Source organism: Anolis sagrei, chromosome 1 (genome assembly GCF_037176765.1).
Source record: "Anolis sagrei isolate rAnoSag1 chromosome 1, rAnoSag1.mat, whole genome shotgun sequence".
In the NCBI taxonomy this organism is placed as follows: domain Eukaryota; kingdom Metazoa; phylum Chordata; class Lepidosauria; order Squamata; family Dactyloidae; genus Anolis; species Anolis sagrei.
In genome coordinates, this window is record NC_090021.1 from 50,512,501 (window position 1) to 50,534,483 (window position 21,983).

General features: G+C 43.4%; 1 protein-coding gene across 2 annotated transcripts in view; it reads right to left on the reverse strand.

Annotated features, from left to right (window-relative positions):
• TTC27 (tetratricopeptide repeat domain 27) overlaps positions 1–20,907 on the reverse strand; it is a 102,279-nt gene extending 81,372 nt beyond the window's left edge. For both annotated transcript variants that reach the window (XM_060754004.2, XM_060754002.2), the window contains exons 1-5: positions 20,732–20,907; positions 15,041–15,221; positions 13,773–13,902; positions 12,256–12,396; positions 1,252–1,354 (exon numbers count right to left, since the gene is read on the reverse strand). In XM_060754004.2, the coding sequence (XP_060609987.2) occupies positions 1,252–1,354; positions 12,256–12,396; positions 13,773–13,902; positions 15,041–15,221; positions 20,732–20,822 (646 nt within the window). In that variant the 5' untranslated portion in view covers positions 20,823–20,907. The remainder of the gene's footprint in view (positions 1–1,251; positions 1,355–12,255; positions 12,397–13,772; positions 13,903–15,040; positions 15,222–20,731) is intronic.
• Between the last annotated feature and the right edge of the window lie 1,076 nt (positions 20,908–21,983).

Genomic DNA, 21,983 nt, shown 5'->3' on the forward strand with positions numbered 1-21,983 from the left:
GAAGACCCAGGGAGCGCCAGTTTTTATTTCTTTTTAAAACTGTAAGTAGACTGCTAGGTCTGGGGCTCTCTTTTCTCCCTCCTGCCTCCATGGAGGTAAGACAGTTTTTTAAAAAAGAAATACAAATGGAGCCAGCCCAGGCCCAGCCAACTTCTCTGAAGATGCCACAGATCCTCTGAAGATACCAGCCACAAAGGCAGGCAAAACATCAGGAGAAAATTCTGCTAGAACACAACCATACAGCCCAGAAACCACACAACACCCCAGCCAACTCTGTTTGTACTTTTTAAATAAACTGTCTTACCTCTGAGGAGACAGGAGAGCGAGCCTAGACCCAGCTGGCTTTAACGTTAATGTGGTATTTATTTATTTATTTATGAGATTTCTTTGCCGCCTTTCTCAGCTTTCGCAGCTCACAACACATTCAAAAATGTCCATGCAAACATTAAAACCGTTAATTAAAACCCATGTGTAATCTTCAGTGATGCTTAAAACTGTCTATGGTTTAAACATTAAAGATAGAAGAGTATAAAATTTCCATATTTCAATTTTAATAATGTGCCTGGCTTCAGTTAAAAGCTGCTCCGAAGAGGAAAGCCTTCACACATTTCCTAATCAAATAAGGGAAGGCAAGAAACCAATTTCAGGATCCTATCATGCCATACTATTAGACTATGAAATATGGTAATGGTTCACGTGCAATTCTTATTGAATATTAGAAGCTCACAGATCCCAGCAATATTCATTTCAACATATTTAAGACCATTAATTTCTATATATGTTTCACGTCTAAGTTTTTTTTTTTTTACAATCTACTGGAAGTAAGAAAAATCACCCTTGGGTCCCTTCTTATCACAGAATTATCTCCACATTTTATCTTCTGGGTACATTTCATCTACACCAAGTTACTGAACTTTCTCTGATGGGGACATCTCAATCAACACAAGGGTTTGCTTTTTGTACATGAAGCCAAGGTGCTTATCTCTATCACAACTATATTAAATCATTCCAAACACACAAAGAGCTCTCAGATAATGGCTAGATATGACGTTACCAATATGCATTAAAATTCAACTGTTAGCAGAAATTTCAAATTAAAAAGAAGTTATAAAATGAGTTCATTTTTTATGAACCAGCTTCCTGTTTAAATACTGAAATTCATCAATAATCTACCATTTAAGACAAGAATACTCATCTGAAAAGAATGCAACATTTGATCACCTATTAATATCAATATCAGTTTAAATATACCTTGTTGTATGCAGGTCTGGGCAACTGCAAAAAGTTCGGGCGATCTTTCTTCTAACAATTGCTGATGGACAGTCACACACCGCAAAGTCCACCAGGGCAATGTCTGCAAGTGGGAATGAAAGATATTTGGAAACATTAAATCCACTATTTGGACAGTAACACATTGGCACGTGTATGTTAGCAAGATAGTTCTAGATTATTATTATTATAAGGGGAAGAACTTCCTGATAAGGAAAATCACTACAATTTACCAAAAAAAGCATGATCTACAAAGGTTACAGACATAACAGATAGCCAGAATGGGAACTCTACAGTAAAAAGAAAAGCTATAGTTTAACAACACACTGCATACTTTGTATATGCAGAACATTCAAACGTAAATGAAACTGCTAGTCCCAACCATCTAGAATCAATTACTCAATGCTAATTTAACCATTATGGAAACTGTATCGATTTGGTGAGTCCAGGAATTGGATTTAGGCCACAGGTTCAGTCCTCTCCATGTCTAAAACCCTGGGAAGCTACTGCCATTGGTATAAAGAAACACGATAATTAGTAATAGAAATAATAATAGAAATGATGATGATGATGATAATACCCACTTCTCCTCATGGTATGAGGCAGGGTACAATATGGTTAAAACACACAGGTAAAATATAAATCTGTACTATTAAAAAGTATTAATTAAAATACACCGAACAAAGACTGAAACCAATACGAATAAAAGATAAATTCACAGTTTAAAATTGACTAGGTAGGGCTGTTGTAATAGTCCAAGAATGGTCAAAGTCCAAGAATGGAAACAGGGGCTAAATGAATTACACCAAAAAAAAATCATATGACTGTTCTATGAAAACTGACAATCCAAAAACAGGACTGTGGACACGATATGAGGATTTAAAGATCGAACTGCAAAGACTCTGGCACAAGCCAGTCAAGGTGGTCCCAGTGGTGATCGGCACACTGGGTGCAGTGCCTAAAGACCTTGGCTTGCACTTAAACACAATCAACGCTGACAAAATTACCATCTGCCAGCTGCCACCTTACTGGGATCTACATGCATTATATACTTGGGAAGTGGCCGACGTGTGATCCAATACAACAGCCAGCAAAGTGATCTTGTCTGCTGTGGACTCATCTCGTTGTGTTTCAAATCATAATAATAATATCCACTTCTCCTTATGGTATGATACAATATGGTTAAAACACACAGTCAAAATATAAATATGTACTGTTGAAATGCATATATTAAAATACACCAAACAAAGACTGACATCAATACGAATAAAAGATAAGGCTAAAATTCACTGTTTAAAATTGACTAGGTAGGGCTGCTATAATAGTCCAAGAATGGTCAAAGTCCAAGAATGGAAATAGGGGCTAAAGGAATTACACCAAAAATCATATGACTGTTCTATGAAAACTGACAATCCAAAAACAGGACTGTGGACCTGTTTAATCTACAGATTGTTTTCGAAATGACTGCAAAGGTGACATGATAAATAAATATGTCACTGAAATAAAGACAGAGGTTTTCAAAAAGAATCAGAACACAACTGCAGGCTCCTAATGGGCAATTTAATTAGCTGATGCATATACACGTCTGTGCTGACTTTGTTGTGTCTGCTCAGTGCAAAGCAATTACATAATAGCATGCCCTGTAGAAGGCATCAAATGGTGCTAAGGAACTGCACGATCCGAGGGCAAAAATATCTCACAGAACAGTTGGATGCAGTTTATTAAAACTGTTCTAGAAACACCTGTCAAAAGAGATATTGCGTCGTCTTGCACAGAACACAACGAAATGTGACTTATGCTATCAAGCTGAATAAAATAAGGTACATCATATATACAGAGGACCTTGTTAGAGAAGTCAACTCTTTAACATTTTTATACTTCATGCAGGAACCCATAAAGCTTTAGAAGATTTGCAACATGAAAACTATTTACCACCTATGCAGCTGACATTGCTCCAGCTTTTATGGATTTTGTCACCCACAACTTGCAAAACAAAATAAATAAAATAATATAAATAAAAAACAGCAGTCAAGAGGGAGCACAGAATGACAAACCAATTGTGATAAACATAAGTGCTTCTGAAGGGTTACAGTATCCCTTTTGAACACTGCCATTCTTGGCTGCCTTGGCTCTGGGGTGAGAAGGATGGGGTATAAATATGGTAAATAAATATATACATTCTTTTTAAGGGCCCATTCCACTGAGAGAAATAACACATCATTCACCTCTAACGCTAAACTAAGGTTTAGTGTTAAAATGCTGAGCAGTTATGAGCCTTGAGGAACATCTATACCATTTAAGAGCTGATCTGTGTTAACCCAAGAGAAAGCAGCTTAACACAACTCATCCCATGAGTTAAGATAATTTGAGGGGTAACCTAAATCCTGAGACAGGATTTGGGTAGTCCCTTGGTTAGAGCAGGCCTGCACAACTTGCAGCCCTCCAGGTGTTTTAGTCTTCAGCTTCCAGAATTCCTGGCCATTGGACAACCTTGCTGGGGCCTCTGGGCATTGGAGGCTCAAACATCTGGAGGGTTGCAAGTTGTGAAGGGCTGAGTTAGGAAATGTCAAGACAGTTGGGCCAGTTCTTAACTAGAACTAGTCACAGCTGTCTTGACAGTCATCCTACACTCCCCAGACTCAGGCAGCCCAGGAATGCAGGACAGCAGTCCCTTCCTGTCCCCTCCCCCCATATCACAGCTGTTGCCAGGCAGACAAACCCACCTACCTATTCTTGGATGGACAGGTAACAATTTGCAAGACTGCGTCCTCACCAAGGAGATTGGCTGGAGAGAGAGCAGGACTTTCTCCAGATCTCTCCCAGCCACTTTCATGAACCATGCACTGGGTGAATCCAGCAAGCACACCCGAAGATTCGAGTGTGGGGAGGGAGCCATGACACAGAGGAAAAAGGATGGCATTTAGGATGCCTGTCCAGTGCTGAACCGTGTTTCTCATAGCTGAACAGCAGGGACTCCTTCCCTCTGAGATGGCTCAGGTATTCACTATCTAGTCGCCAAGAGTGTTTGATCTAGCATCTGGGGCACCGGACCAAAACTGTTTTCGGGGTCAGCAAAGATGTGCCTTTGAAAAAGCCATGTGCTCTCCCTTTCTTTATGCATGTTTACAAATTCTGGTTAGATTTCAAAATAAAACTAAGTACTTCAAATCATGAAGCCAATCTGAAAAAGCTAATTATAGTCTGAACAAACAAGTTTCCCAACAAAAAACTGTAAGAAGATACCATCTAGTATATTCCAGAGGGATATGAAACAAAGGGGAGCATCCCAATAGGCTTTCAGTCTACTCTCACTCACGACAATGACGTATACATTACATCTGAATTAAGCCAAAGGTCGAGTGACATGAAAAAAAGATTAAGAAGTAGATGAGGGAGTGATAGTTATGCAAGGAAAGCATCAAGTCTCAAATATCAGGGTCAATGTTTGATTCAAGCAGTTTTGAATTATATTTTGGTGCCAATACACTTGGAATTTTTTAATCCAGTTTTCTAGAGTAGAGCTTCTCAAAATGTGGGAGCTGATTCCAAATGGAGTCTCCTTAGCTCAATGTTGGGGTTCCGAAAGGCTCCCCCCTCGCCAAGAGTAGGACCCACAGAGGTTGCTGCTTCTATCTAAGGCAGTAGTTCTCAACCTTCCTATGCTGTGACCCCTTCCTAGGGGCATTTGTTCAACTAATAATAACAGCTTTTGAATTGATGAGCAAAAAGAGGTTTTGAGTCAAATTTCTAAATGACAGTTTTAAAAAGTATATTAATTGTAAAAACATAATTGCTTTCATTAATAATAACTGCTGGATTATTGTAAAGCTATGGTTGGGATGTAAAGCTATGGTTGTTTTTTTTTTTTACTAATGTCAATGAAATGCAGAAGTTCAATTGACAGCAGCTGAACAAGAACTTGCCTTGATACAGACACATGCCTATTGTTTGATTTATTAGAACAGTACAAGAGACTCTGAATTTTAGTTAGCTGAGAAAACCTACACCTCAACATTTAAACCCTATGGCGGTGACATACTGTTCTTGATATAAAATCCCCAGATAATTTTTCAATCCAAAATTTATATCTGTTACTCATAAGATCTTCTGCACGCTACATGAAAATGTCAATACAACACAAGCACTATAAGCAAAAAACTCTCTCTCTCTCTGTGGGTGGGTGGGTGGGTCTATGGATGTTGTTGGACTGCAATGGCATCTATGGTAGTATGCACAGTCCACGTTGGTGTGAACTGCCAATATCTGGACTCATGATCCTGATCAGTGATATATAAAGGTTGCTCACCTGTAACCGTATTTCTTCGAGTGTCCATCCGTGAAATTCACACCTATGGGTTCTCCCTGCGCATGCGCAGCAATCCGGAACTTCTAGAATATTCAATGAATTTTTAAATGATTATTTTAATGAATAAACACAAGCCCCGCCCACTCTCCGCCCCCCCGGTATATAAGCCCTGGCGTGCGCCTGAGAGGTAGTTCCCATAGCGCCAAATAGATGGTAAAAAGAGGCATGACAGAGGGGAGGATGGGCGGGTTGTGTGAATTTCACGGATGGACACTCGAAGAAATACGGTTACAGGTGAGCAACCTTTATTTTTTCTTCGTGTCCTCCGTGAAATGCACACCTATGGGTGAATAGCAAGCTACTGACCTGGAGGTGGGTCATGCCACGCAGGAAAAAAGTACGGCTCTGCCGAAGGCTGCATCCTTCTTGGCCAATACATCCAGCTTGTAATGTGATGCGAACGTGGATGGTGTAGACCACGTCGCTGCTCTACAGATCTGGTCCAACGGAACTCCATGCAAAAAAGCTTGGGAGGTGGAGAGAGATCTGGTTGAATGCGCCACCACACGAGGTGGTGGTTGCTTTCCCGCCAATTGGTAGGCTAGTCGGATCGTAGAGACAATCCAAGAGGCTATACCCTGGGAAGAGACAGGGTGCCCCATCATGTCTTTCCTGTATTTTAAAAAGAGCTTTGGAGATTTTCTATGAGTGGATGTTCTATGCAAATAGAACGAGATGGCTCTCTTGACATCCAAGGAGTGGAGAGCCACCTCAAGTGGAGAAGATGGATTTGGGAAAAAAGCTGGTAATATGATGTCCTGAGACATGTGGAAGTGGGAGACTACTTTAGGTAAGAAAGTGACATCGGTTCGCAGGACGACCTTGTCATCATGGAATCTCACGTACGGTGGGTCTGATCTGAGGGCCGTGAGTTCACTGGCCCTTCTGGCAGAGGTGATGGCCACAAGGAATGCTGTTTTCCAAGAGAGGTGAGAGATATCATTGGAGGCCATGGGCTCAAAGGGCGGCTTTGATAGCTGGGATAGTACCAGCTCTAGGCTCCATTGTGGGGGAGGGGGGGAGGCAGGAGGGTGGACATTTTTGTATCCCTTTAGAAACAATTGAACCAAATGGTCCTGGAAAAGGGACGGCAAGCCACGTTTCCTTCTAAAGGATGATATAGCAGCTATATAGCACTTTACTGAGGAGAGGGAGAATCCCTTGTTGGAAAGGTGAACCAGGAAGTCTAGTACCACCGGGATGGGTGCCGTGGTTGGATTGTGTCCTATTGAATTAGTGTATGTTGTGAATAATGACCATTTGTAAGCATAAGATTTTGTAGTGGATGGTTTGTGAGCAGCAAGGAGTATGCGCGACACCTCGTCTGATAGATTTAATGTGGTCTGATCCTCCATGCTGTTAATCGGAGGGAGGGAAGGTCTGGGTGGAGAACGAGCCCGTCTTCCACCGAGAGAAGGTCTGGCAAGGGATTGAGGTGGAAGTATTCCTTGTTGGATATTAGTAGGAGTGTGGCAAACCAGTGTTGGCGTGGCCACCAGGGGGCAATCAGGATGCAATCTGTATTGTCCTGGATTATCTTGGCTATGACTGGGGATAGCAGGGGAAGGGGTGGAAAGATGTAGACGAGGTTCGGTGTCCATCGGAAGAGGAATGCGTCTCCGAGACAACCTGGGAATGCGTGAGGGCGGAGCCTTGCGCAATATGTTGGGCAGTGAGTGTTCAATGGGGACGCGAACAGGTCTATTGTAGGCGTCCCCCATCTGTGTGTGATGATCTGGAATTGGGACGTGTGTAGGTGCCATTCGTGGTTGTTTTTTGTTGATCTGCTCAGTGAGTCTGCCAGTATGTTGTCTTGGCCTGGTAGATGAATGGCCGTGAGGAGGATGTTTCTCTGAATGCACCATTCCCAGATGCGGGCTGAGATTGATGTTAGTATTTGAGATCGAGTTCCTCCTTGTTTGTTGATGTAATATTTGACTGCAGTGTTGTCCGTTACTATTTGGACAACGTGGTTGGAGGTGATGCGGGTGAAGGCTCGAAGGGCCTTCTCCACCGCCATCATTTCTAGTGCGTTTATGTGGAAATGGAGTTCCTGCGGGAGCCAGTGACCGCTGATTTTGAGGCCTTTGAGGTGTGCTCCCCAGCCTGAGTTGGAGGCATCTGTTGTCAGGGACATGGATGGGTGTGGCTGTATGAATGGCATGCCGAGGCGAACATTGCGTGCTTTTGTCCACCATGTGAGGGAGTGGAGGACACTGAGTGGTGGGTGAAGGATCCGGGATTGTGGATCGTGGAGTGGGTCGAAGGTTCTGATGAACCAGTTTTGTAGAGGCCTCATCCGAAGCCGAGCGAAGGGGGTTACACTGGTAGTAGCTGCCATGTGGCCAAGTATAGACTGGATAGCCCATGCTGAGGCCTGTTGTGAGAGGATGAGAGAGAGAATAGCCTGTTGAAGTTTCGTGAAGCGGTCTTCTGGGAGGAAGGCCCTTTGGAGTGTAGAATCTATGATGGCTCCTATGAATTGGATGCGTTGAGTTGGTTGAAGGTGCGATTTTTCGTGATTTACCACCAGGCCGAGATCCTGTAAAAGAGATAAGGTGTAATGAATATCTGTGTACAATTGGGACTTTGAAGTACAGGCCAACATCCAGTCATCCAGGTACGGAAAGACTGTTATACCCTGTTGGCGAAGGTGCGCGGCTACGACCGCCATGCACTTTGTAAACACCCTTGGGGCAGAGGAAAGACCAAAAGGTAGAGAATTAAACGAGAAATGATAATTTTGAATCGAGAAGGCGAGGAACCTTCGGTGGGAATGTCTAATTGAGATGTGGAAGTATGCGTCTCGTAGGTCTATTGTTGCTAGCCAAGCGCCTTCGGGAATGAAGGGGAGTATGTTGGGAAGGGTGACCATACGAAATTTGCGTGGGGTGATGAAAGTGTTAAGTTTGCGGAGATCCAGAATCGGTCGTAGTCCGCCATCTTTTTTGTCTATGAGAAAATAACGAGAATAGAAGCAGGTGTTGGATGTGTGAGGGGGTATCTGAGAGATCGCCCCTTTAGCAAGTAGGGAATGGATTTCATCCCATATGGTCTGGGAGGGTTGTGTGATGGTGATTCTACCCACGGGTGGGTAATCATGAAACTCTATTGCATATCCTCTGTCAATTATATCGAGGACCCAAGCATCTGTGGTGATAGCTTGCCACTGTGGAAGGAATGAGTGTAATCTATTGAGGTAAGTGGGTTGTTGAGTGGGTGGGGGGGAAGGGGAGGGAACGCTAAAAACGTCGTCTATTGTTGTTTGAAGGTCTGGTACCACGGTACTGACCTCTTGAGGGAAGCGAAGGGCGTCTTGTAGCTGCGGTGGGCGTATACGGCCGTTGTCGTCCCCTGTAGAATGAGGTGTTATAGGGTTTATTGTAGTATTGAGGGCGATAATAGTAGGAGCCCCAACGCTGTCGTTGATAAGTGTACGGTTGTTGGTCATATTTGTACACTGTCTGTTTCATCTCATGAGAGTGTTTCAGCTGTGAGTCAGTCTCAGGGTTGAAGAGGCCTGCTTCGTCCATAGGGAGGTCTTCAATAAGAGAGCGTTGTGATTGGGAGAGAATTGCAGCCCTAAGCCATGCGTGACGACGAAGGGCTACTGATCCTGCAATTAGTTTACCAGCAGTATCAGCTGTGTTTCTTGCTAAATCTTTTTGTAGTTTGGCTAAGAGGATGGCTTCCTGTTGGAAGGCTTTAGCTAGTGGTTGGTCAGTTGGTGGCAATGACTCTAGGTATGGGGATATCCTGTTCCAGAGAACAGTCTGGTAGACACTCATGTAAACCCCATAATGAGCCATGCGTGCGAACAGGCATGCTGAGGAATAGAATTTTTTGGCCATAGTATCTAGTTTTCTCCCTTCTTTGTCAGAGGGGGATGCTTGATTTCTTTGTACAGGTTTTGGTTGAGCATCGGTCACCACAGAATTTGCCTTAGGCATCTTAGAGAGCCATGAGGCTGTGGAGAGATCAATACGGTACAAATTTTCTGCTCTTTTGGGAGTTGCTGGAACCAAGGCCGGGGCAACTCCTGTATTTTTAAGAATCTTTAAAAGAAATGGGAGCGTGGGCAATGTAGTAGATGTAGGTGTTTGTTGTTCAGTAGAGGTAAAGCATGGGTCTGCAACCGTATCTGAAGGTTCAGGGGTGGCAAGATTTAGGGCTTTTGCAAGTCTTATCAACAGTGCTGAGAAATTTTTAAAATCTTCTAAGTGTTGGGGAGAAGGGTCAGGGTCTGGTTGGGGATCCTGAATCACTGGTGTGTCATCTGTGGATTGTAAATCGATAGTGCCTGTTTCCAGTTGGGGGGGCATGTTAGGATCTATAGGAAAAGCCTGGGGATCCAGCTCTTCCTGGGGATCTGGAGGTCGAGATAGTGTGGCTGAGGGAGGCTCACGTGGGGGTTGGGGAAAATTTGGATCAGGATCGTGTGTAGGATGGGGCCCCCTGAATGAGTCAGGGGGGGGTGGGTAGTAAAAGGGATAAACGGGGAAGGGAGGAGGGGGAGGGTACATATGGTAAGGGTACTCTGGGTACCCATAAGGGTGTTGATGCAACGGAGGCGCTGTGCGCATTTTCTTGGGCGGGGGAAAGGAGAGGGCTGTAGGCTGCCGCGGAACCGGGGATGGCGAGCGGCGGCGGCGCCCGGTGGATTGCGCTGACGCGCTGGGCTGCCGAGGGGATGGTGATTCATCCGGTTCCGGGCTTTGGGGAGGGCTGGGTGAAGGAGGGGGTGAGTTCTGAGAGGGCGGGAGAGGAGGAGGAGAGAGGGAGGGGTCAGCTGGAGGCTGCGGTTCCAGCTCCATGTGCTCTAAGAGTTCGAGGGGAGGAAGTTGGGAGGGATCCTCCATGTGGAGGAGAGTGGGAAGCGGTTCCTGGAGTTGCAGGGTGGAACCGGAGAGAAAAGGCACCTTTTGCAATATAGGAGGACTCAAGGGCTGAACACCAGTGAGTTGCCGTCCCTTTTTCTGTTTGTTGGGTTTTTCTTTTGATTTTGCAGACTTCGAGGTCTGTTTAGGTGCTTTAGATTTCTTTTTAGGCGGCTCCCCAGTGGGAGTGTCTGCCTGATTCTTATCCCGCCTATCTCCAACATGTGGAGAGGGAGGCTGGGAGGTTTCTTGAACAGGGGAAGATTGGGAGGGGATAGGAGCCGTTTGCGGGGCCAAGGCCCGCTCATAAAGCAGTGCTTTAAGTCTGGCGTCTCTGCCTTTACGCGCCCTGGAAGTAAAACCCTGGCAAATTTCACAAGTTTGGAGGTTGTGAGTTTCTCCCAAACATAATAGACATTTGGAATGTTTGTCTGCTTCGGGGAGGTTAGCCCCGCAAGCTGAGCAATTTTTAAAACATAGGGAAGACATCTAGCCTGAATGGAGAGTCGTCAGTCGGTCCGTGGTCGGGGAAGGAGAGGTCTGGTAGTCGAAAAAGCAGTCCTGAGTCAAAAGGTCCGAAAGAGTCTAAAAGCTAAGAGAAGTCCTGGCGATGCTGCCTGTTTGGCGCGGAAAAAGGAACTACCTCTCAGGCGCACGCCAGGGCTTATATACCGGGGGGGCGGAGCTTGTGTTTATTCATTAAAATAATCATTTAAAAATTCATTGAATATTCTAGAAGTTCCGGATTGCTGCGCATGCGCAGGGAGAACCCATAGGTGTGCATTTCACGGAGGACACGAAGAAAAAATGCTATTATTTGCTGCCAGAGAAAACTTCTGGTTTCATCTGAATACATCATAATATTTTCCTTCAAGGACTATAAGTTATCTCTCTTTTTTGTACCAGCATTTATTGGCATATTTTCTTTCTCAGAACTTAATCTGCCATGAGATTAGTATGAAAATGTTAACAGTGAATGAAATTCCTCTGCCGTTATTATTAGACTCATTATTATTTAGACCAATGGTGAAGATATTACAGGCAGCCCAATGCACTATCTAGTTGACTACTATAAAATGCCATAGCTCCTGTGACCATGGACAGTATAGAAAGTGTGACCAGACTCTACATAAAAGTGGATAGGAAGTCAGAAATCACTCTGCAGCCAAATTCAAGGAGGAATGATTATGAGCAAAGTGACATTAGGTCAGAATAGCGTAACTACATATAGCCTGTCTGCCAAGAGAAAATTACCAACATGAGCAAGGCCTTGTTCCTGCAACTGCTGAGTAACTGAGCACTTCCTTGCCTTTCTTACCTCTGCGATTTCTTAACTTCTCAGCTACAACTCAGTATCATCTCGCCCCTTTGATCCTAAACTTCCCTTGTTTAGTCACACCATGGCTTCCACCCTTACTTCTTGGATCCTGTTCTCTTGCACAGAAGCTGGAGGAACATCTGTTGGGGGTGCTTTGAATGAGATTTTCCTGCTTATTGGCAAGGGATTGGACTTGATAGCCCATGAGGTCTCTTCCAATTCTGTGATTTTATGATTCTATCTCTATGAGCCCCTTTTCCACTCACTTGAGATTTTCTAGTAATTCTAGCAATCCCCCAATCTTGTGGAAACATAACAAAAGAAAAGGTGAATCAAGAAATACACATGGTGCAAGTGACAAAATGCTAACATAATCCAACCGAAGAAAGAAAGAAGCACAATTGTTTCCTCAAATTTTTCATTACCTGAATAGTTTCTAGCTTATGCCTTGAATTCACAAGCACGGCTCTGGCAAGCATCAACAGAACAGAATGGGAGGTCAGGCTGTAGATTGATTCGCCATCTAGAACCAACATGTTCAGGACAGCTGCAGACAATGCACTGCGCTGGAAAGATCAAACAAGAAACTTACTGTAAGCAATTTCAAATTATTTTAAAAGAAAGCACAAAAATTGCATATTGAACACATTGATTTATATTAATACAATTCCCATTCTTCTTCTTTCAAAATACTACTACTAGCCCGATAAAGCTGCTTATAAAATGCTGGGGGGGGGGGGGACGGGACGGGGACTATACCTGCCTTAGAAAATACTAAGATAGAAAACACATTTCCACACTACCCATAAGCAAATTTATGTATTGTGTCAGAAGGAAATTGAGAATACAGCTATAATGTATAGAAAAATCACAAACAAAGTTCAAAACTTGACATTATGCTAAATTTCATTTGACGAGAAGCTGGCCACTTGAAGTGCCTCTGGTGTCGCTGTAAGAAGGTCCTCCATTACGCATGTGGCAGGGCTCAGACTGCACTGTAGTAAGTAATAAATAACTACTGTATTTCTTCACTTCTAGGATACACTTCTTATATAAACATCTCTAAAACTGGAGTGTACTTCAGAATTGCAGCTGCATCATACATATTTTTGCTGCTGCTGGTGGTACTGAAATTTGAGTGCATCTTACATTTGATGGCATCTTACAATTGGAAGAAATTTGGCATATACTTTCAAAAAATTAAGATAAACAAATCAGGAGAAATATCAATTGCACTGTAAATATTATATACAGTGATAAAGAACAAAATCCACATTAGATTTTTTCTTCCACTTCCCCCTTTTAAAATTTCCACTTGTCATTGTTGAAGTATCACAACGGGTAGCAGTATCTTCTGTCTGTGTGTGTTTCCCCTCTTAACTATTTGAGGTGTCTGGGTCCCCACAGAGGAAAAAGGTACTTGGAGATGCCTTTGAAGAAATGAACATCAGGGTCTTTCCTGCAGCCTTATCTTGAAAAAAAAAATCAATGAGTGCTCAATCTGACTTTTGGTTTTGGGACAAAGACAACTTTGGTTGCCTTAGTGGATGGCCTATGCTGGGAATTGGACTGGGGAAGTGTATTCCTGTTGGTTCTGCTGGACATCTTAGCAGCTTTTCATACCACCAACTATGAACAAACTAAGAAGGTAGTGCTGGGGAATTCCTGTTCAGCATCTTGGAGAGATTGCAAAGAGATTTGGGATTCAATGTCATCAGGGTGATGTGCAACTCTATCTCTCCTTGCCATATGACTCCAAGGTAGCTGTTACTGTACTAAGCTGGTATCTGTTGTCTGTCATGGACTGGATGAGGGCAAACAAATTGAAGCTTAAGAGGTTGTTCTGATCAGTTGGAAGGCAGATTAGGAATTCAGGATGTGCTGGATAGAGTTACATTCTTCTCTAAAATAGGGAGTGCCATGGGGAGGACTGGGTCTGTACCTCATTGTATTGCAATCCCAATTCAGATGGTAGAAAGTCTTCGGGTTGGAGGTCAACAGGAGGCCCAGTCCAATTGCTCTGAACAAACAACTGCAAGCTGGCCACACCGAGTAGAAACACCACACTTTGTCTGTCAGACACAAAAAGCAGTTCAATTGTTAGTAATGCTGTAGAAAAACAACACACAGTGATAGGACAAAGACTCAAAGACTGTGTTGTCGAAGGCTTTCATGGCCAGAATCACTGGATTTCTGTGAGTTTTCTGGGCTGTATGGCCATGCTCCAGAAGTATTATCTCCTGACGTTTCACCCACATCTATGGCAGGCATCCTCAGAGGTTGAGAGGAAACTAGGCAAGTGAGGTTTACATAACTGTGGAACGTCCAGAGTGGGAGAAAGAACTCTTTTCTGTTTCAGGCATGTATGAATGTTGCAATTGGCTGGCTTTATTAGCATTGAATAGTCTTGTAGCTTCAAAGACTGGCAGCTTCCTACCTGGGGGGAATCCTTTGTTGGGAGGTGTTAGCTGGCCCTGATTGTTTCCTGTCTGGAATTCCCCTGTTTTCTGAGTGTTGTTCTTTATTTACTGTCCTGATTTTAGAGTTTTTTAATACTGTAGTCAGATAAACCCCACTTGCCAAGTTTCCAACAGACCTTACAATTTCTGAGGAAGCCTGCAATAGTTGTGGGCAAAATGTCAGGAGAGAAGGTTTCTGGAACATGGCCATACAGCCTGGAAAACTCACAGCAACCCAGGCCCAAAGACCTGGGTTTATTTAAGAGATGCAAAACCCACAAATTTATTAACTCTGCATGTGGAAATAAATACCTCTGAATAAAAAACAACAACAACCTAAACCTTTCTTCAAGGAAACCTGTAACATTTTAAATCCTCAAATATATCAAATTAATGTTAAATTGCTCACTGTCTGCATTAACTCACAAAAAGTCTGGGAATAGCAACTACATATCTTGATTTTCTCAATTCTGTGTGAGGAGAAACTTCCACTGTCCTTGCATTGATCTAGCAGAAAAGAGGGAAACCATTATCTGCTAAAATGAAAAAAGAAAATAAAATTAAGTGGATTAAAGCACATTGATAACTAAGAATGGCATAAGATGTAATGTAAGTAGTGGTGGTCTAAAAGTAAATAAAACTCTTCTCTCCAATTGTATATTGGGCCAGGTTCAATACAATGAAAATGTACCTTCCTAGTTTCTCTAAATGACAAAATAATTTTTTCTTTTCCAAATACAACTATTTTTACCTTTCTATAGTATCAACATCTGCAGAAGTACAATCTAGATAAAGTTGAATCTGCTTTTTGAAATAGCTGTCAATAGGTTCTTCATTTCCTGCTGGTGCGGAGAAGATATTCTGGACAGCTTTACTTAGTAAAATGGACTCATAGTTTCCTTCAAGCAGCAACTGCAGCAAGGACCCACTTTCTGAAATAAAGTATTTTTATTTTTAAACAATTTATATTTTATGTAGAAATGTAGCACTAAATGCACCTTATTTCAGACAATATTGCTATCAAAATCTGGTTTGAAATCTAGTAAACATTGCACTTGATTTGCTCTTAATCTGTGAACATCCTTCACAAAATGGTTTTAGTGACCGTTTTGTTGCGGTTTTGGCAAAGTTGACACATTTCATATATCACCAAGTTGTTGCTTCATGAACTAAAATACTTTGTATTAGAATTATATAGAAAACGTTTTGCATCTCTGCTTTGCCAACAGTTGGCAACACAGGTAAAAATACACTATCACTATCATTATTGCAATGATAGCAATGTCCAATCTCGATAAAATAGTAAAGAGTAGAGACATCAGACTGGCAACAAAGATCCGCCTAGTCAAAGCCATAGTATTCCCTGTAGTAACCTACGGATGTGAGAGCTGGACCTTAGGGAAGGCTGAGCGAAGGAAGATCGATGCTTTTGAGCTGTGGTGTTGGAGGAAAGTTTTGAGAGTGCCTTGGACTGCGAGAAGATCCAACCAGTCCATTCTCCAGGAAATAAAGCCCGGCTGCTCATTGGAGGGAAGGATACTAGAGACAAAGTTGAAGTACTTTGGCCACATCATGAGGAGACAGGAAAGCCTAGAGAAGACAATTATGCTGGGGAAAGTGGAAGGCAAAAGGAAGAGGGGCCGACCAAGGGCAAGATGGACGGATGGCATCCTTGAAGTGACTGGACTGACCTTGAGGGAGCTGGGGGTGGTAACGGCCGACAGGGAGCTCTGGCGTGGGCTGGTCCATGAGGTCACGAAGAGTCGGAGACGACTGAACGAATGAACAACAACATCATTATTGCCTTTATAGAATAAATTGCAATTAAAAAGAGATTCTGAACTGAAAATAGACCTATGGTCCAATCAGCATGGAAAACATGTAAATATGTTACCCTTACCTACCCTGGTTTCTGAGTGATTCAGTACAGGTTGACTATCCCTTATCTGAAATGATTGGGACCAGGTATGTTTTGGATTTTAGAATACCTATATTTGCATATATGTATACAACATGATATCTTGAAGATGAGATCAAAGTCTAAACACAAAATCCATGCACGTTTCATATGGTCTTTATATTCAAAGTGTGAAGGTTATTTTACACACAATAATTTTAATAATTTTGTATACGAAACAACGTTTATTTTATTTATTTATTTATTTATTATTTAAACTTATATGCCGCCACTCTCCTGGGGCTTGGAGCGGCTTACAAGAATAGCTAAAATCTAACAAAGTTTAAAAGCAATTTAAAACAATTTAAAAACAACAGTATCAAACATTAAAAGCCTGTCGGAACAGGTATATCTTACATGCCCTGCGGCATGAACTTCAGGTGGCAGAGCATTCCAGACTGATGGCGCCACTGCTGTGAAGGCTCTGCGTCTGGTTGCCGTTAGACGCAAGGTCTTGACACTGGGGACTTCCAATAGATCTTGGTCCTCAGAACGGAGGGATCTCTGGGGTTGGTAGGGGGTGAGACGATCCCTCAGATACATTGGCCCCAGACCATGCAAGGCCTTAAAGGTGAGTACCATCACTTTGAAAGTGATCCGGTGCTCAATTGGTAACCAATGCAGCTGTAGTAAGATTGGTGTTATGTGGCATCTCATCGGAATTCCCGCAAGAAGCCGAGCAGCTGCGTTTTGTACCAACTTGAGCTTCCGAATCACCGACAGAGGGAGGCCAATGTAGAGGGCGTTACAGTAGTCCAGTCTTGAGATGACCGTGGCCTGGATCACCGTAGCTTGGTCGTCCCTGGACAGGTAGGGGGCCAGCCGTCTAGCCTGCCGCAGGTGAAAGAAGGCGGTTCTGCTCACGGTGGAGACCTGGGCCTCCATTGTCAGCAGAGGGTCCAAAAGGACTCCCAGACTCTTTACCAATGATGACGGGCGTAACGCCTCGCCATCCAGGGTGGGCAGATGGATGTCCCCACTGCCCGGTCCACCCAGCCATAGGATCTCCGTCTTTGCTGGATTCACCCTCAAACTGCTGGCACGCAGCCATCCAGTAACGGCCTCGAGGCACTGATGGAAACAATCGAGTACAGAGTCCGGTCGGCCTTCCATCTTCAGCACCAGCTGAGTGTCATCGGCATACTAATAACACTCAAGCCCAAAACCTCAAACCAGCTGAGCAAGTGGTCGCATATAGATGTTATGTAAACTGAATCCTCAGAATACAAAACTATCACTATCTCTGTGTAAAAAAAGTACACAAATACTATATTTCTTTGATTCTAAGATGCCATCCATTGTAAGACATACACTAATTTTAGTATCAACAGAAAAAAAAACCCCTTACGTTTTTGTATATAAAAGCACCTGTGATTCTAAGACACACACCTTTTTTAGATATGTTTATATTATAAGGGGTGGGGGGTCTTAGGAGCCTTCCAGACAGGCTTAATATCCCAGGATCTCATCCCAGGTTTTCTTCCTATCCCAAATTATCTGGCAGTGGGGACTCACATTATCCATTTTAATGCAGAAAACCTGGGATCAGATCCTAGGATATAGGACCTGTCTGGATGGGCCCTTAAACAGCAAGTAATAAGGGCAGCAAAGTCTAGATTGGCATCCACAAAAGAAACTCACTTCCTGTTACATCAGCAACATTATGTTGCTTTACAGTTGAGAAACTCTGGCCCCAATCTACACTGCCATATTATGCAGTTTGAAGTTGTATTATATGATCAGTATAGAGTAATGTACTACAGTTCAATGAAGTCTCAAACTGTATTATATGGCATTGTAAGATGAGGCCTCTGCTCATTGTAACCAGCAATGCTACAAGGTGAAGGCATGTAATCTCTTACATAAACCTTTTTATTCAGGCAGGCTTTTAAAGAAGGTTTTTAAGATCAAGTCATGAGGTGCAGTGGTTTTAGCTTTGAATACATTTTCAATCAATTTTTAAGGATTTAAACTGTTTATTTTTTTAAAATACCATTAATATTTAATTCTGTTTTGGGTTGCTGTGAGTTCTCCGGGCTGTATGACCATGTTCCAGAAGCATCCTCTCCTGACGTTTCACTCATATCTATGGCAGAACCTCACAACCTCTGAAGATCCTGCCATAGATGTGAGTGAAATGTTTAGGAGAAAATGCTTTTGGAACATGGCCATACAGCCCGGAAAACTCACAGTAAACCAGCGATTCTGGCAATTCAACAACATATTAATTCTATTTTAATGTTTGAATATTTTTGGGTTTTAAATGGTATTACATCAGTTTTACTGTAAGCCCCTTTGAGCCTCCTTCGTAGAGAGAGAGCAGGAGTAGGGTACAAATAAACATAATAAACACAATAATAATAACAGTAACAATAAACAGACTGAGGATCCTTAATCCAAAATGATCTACTTGGGAGGCTGAGATAGAGACACCTTTGCTTTATTATTTATTTATTTATTATTTACCCAAGGGGTCTCAACGTGGCTTACATACAGCACCTCCACAGTGCCTTAAAAACATACAATAACTTAAAATAACTTGAATTAAAGTCAATGCATAATAAACATGATTAAAATACATTTCAATGTAATCACACCAGCCAGGGTCAAAATCTTAGGCCACTCCAGACAAACTGCACATTTTCTTATGGTTCACTTTCTACAACCTTCATTCCACGCACAAAAACAAACATGCTGTGTATAAAATTTCCTTCAGGCTATGTGCACAAGGCTTATATCAAACACCAATGAATTCCATGTTGGGATTTGGGTCCCATCTCCAAGATATCTCACGGTGTATATCAAGCATGGGCAAACTCTGGCCCTCCAGATGTTTTGGACTTCAACTCCCACAACTGTAAAACCAATGTAATACAATTTAAAACCTAAGAATATACAGTTGTGGGAATTGAAGTCCAAAACAGCTGGAGGGCCGAAGTGTGCCCATGCCTGATGTATATACAAGCATTCATAAATCTGGACTACGGAACTCTTCTGGGCCCAACAAGTTTGGGTAAGGGATACTCAACCTGTACTGTCTGCTTCTCTCTCCCTCACCTCCTCCATCTATCTATCTATCTATCTATCTATCTATCTATCTATCAATGCTCTGTGCATAATGAGTACCTTAAAAACAAAAGAACCAATGAACGAAGTCACACCAAATTTGGCAACAAAATGTCTCACAACACAAGGAGTGACCCATCACTCAAAAAATTATGATCTTGTCATTTGGAAGTTGTAGTTGCTGGGATTTATAGTTCACCTACAATCAAAGAGCATTCTGAACTCCATCAAGAAGGGAATTGAACCAAACTTGGCACACAGAACTCTCATGACCAACAGAAAATATTGGAAGGGTTGGTAGGCATTGACCTTGAGTTTGGGAGTTGTAGTTCGCCTACATCCAGAGAGCACTGTGGACTCAAACAATGATGGCTCTGGGCCAAACTTGGCACAAGCACTCAATACACCCAAATATGAACACAGATGGAGTTTGGAGGAAATAGACCTTGACATTTGGGAGTTGTAGTCACTGGGATTCACAGTTCACCTACAATCAAAGAGCATTCTGAACCCCACGAATAAAAGAATTGGGGCAAACTTCCCACACAGAACCCCCATGACCAACAGAAAATACTTAAGGCCATCCAACCCAACTCCCTTCATCAGGGCAAGAAAATGTAATCAAAGTCCTGACAAAGAGCCATCCAGCCATAGAGATAGATAGATATGATTCACACACACACACACACAGATGCAGTATCATAGATTTGAAAGGGACCCTTAAAGAAGGACAATGATATGTTGCATGTTCCAAGGTGGGCAAACCAGACACTCTCCACATCAACACTGACAAAGAAACAGCAAGAAATACTGTTTACCCACAAGCATAAAGAAATTACATACATCAGAAACCAACACTTTCTCATTACTTTATTTTCCAGATCAACAGACTGGGCCACAGCAATGCATGGCAGGGGACAGCTAGTCCCTTAGAATACCTTTCCCCACAAGATGCTGCCTTGTTTGGCCATCCGCCAGAGGTCCAGGAACCCTGTTGCCAAGGCAACCGGAAACGACTTCATCTTTCTCATTGCCTCCAGGAACATCAAAGCCAGGTTCTGGCTGAATGGAGTCAACCAGGGCAGATAATATTGGAGAAGGCTTTGAAGGTCATAACAACTGCCCATAAGATAAATGTATACATGGTTCTACAGCAGGCATGGGCCAACTTCGGCCTTCCCTCCAGGTGTTTTGGACTTCAACTCCCACAATTCCTAACAGCCTACCGGCTGTTAGGAATTGTGGGAGTTGGCTGTTAGGAATTGTGGGAGTTGAAGTCCAAAACACCTGGAGGGAAGGCCGAAGTTGGCCCATGCCTGCTGTAGAACCTGTTGTAGATGTCCTCTCGGCCCTCAGCCAAAAGAGGGAGGGGCCTGGCGTGAAAGAAGGAAGTGGGGAGGTCCAAGGTCCAACCCTCACCTGCCGCCGAGGCCGCCTCGTTCTGCTTCCACCTGGGCGACTCCGCGGCGCTGGGGAAGCCCCTCAGCAGCACCCGCTCCAGGGCCCGCATCGCCTCCCTTCCTCCCTTCCTTCAAGGGAATGGGATACGTCCACACCCAGGTTCTGCCGCTGGGAACCAGCCTGGGAAGGGCGGCACGCAGGAAATGATCTCTCTCTCTCTCTCTCTCAGGCGCGGAGAGAAGCCCAACCCACGTGCCGCAAGCAGCCTCTGGGAGCCGCCATGTCCACCGCGCGGGGCACGCCGGGAGAAATCCCAGGCAATGGCGCATGCGTGGAAGCCACAGGAGGCTGCCAGTGCTGGCGGAAGACTCCCTTAGGCCGTTCGATCAACTCACGCATGCGCAGGAGTGACAGGACTTCTATAGCTTGTGTTTTGATCTGGGAAAAAAGTATGAAGTGTCCCTGGGCAATGGGGCGCAAGGCATCCCTGGCCAATCCAACCATATCAGTACTTTAGAATGAATGCAGTTTGATACCACTTTACCAGACACGGCAACGACTTAAGATTGGACTTGAAGGAGCTGGGCATGGTGATGGTCGACAGGTCACGAAGAGTCAGAAACGACTGAACAAATGAATAGTGAAAGGACCAAGGCAGAGACATCTCCAGCTCATCCCCTGTTTGGGTATCAGCCAGCACGTCAACGACTTAAATCAAGAAATAGTTTGCTTAGATCTACAGAGACACTCGCTGGAACACCTCAGCAAGCGAGAGTTCAAAAGTGGCAGGCTCAAACCCAGCACCTCAATCCGTGGGTGATACCAGATGAGAGACTCCCCGCTGGGCACACAGAAGACTGGGCGACTTGGAAGGCGCTGAACAGACTGCGCTCTGGCACCACGAGATGCAGAGCCAATCTTAAGAAATGGGGCTACAAAGTTGAATCCACAACATATGAATGTGGAGAAGAGCAAACTACTGACCACCTGCTGCAATGCAACCTGAGCCCTGCCACATGCACGATGGAGGACCTTCTTGCGGCAACACCAGAGGCACTCCAAGTGGCCAGATACTGGTCAAAGGACATTTAATCAGCTACCAAGTTTGCAAAATTTGTGTGTGTGTTTTTTAAAATCTGTTTGCTTGTTTTGTTCTGTTAGAAATGTAATACAATGTTCTGTTTGCAGATGACACGATAAATAAATAAACGACGTAAGTCAAGAAATAGTTTTCTAAGATCTACAGAGAGAGAATGGAAAGCTTAGAGAA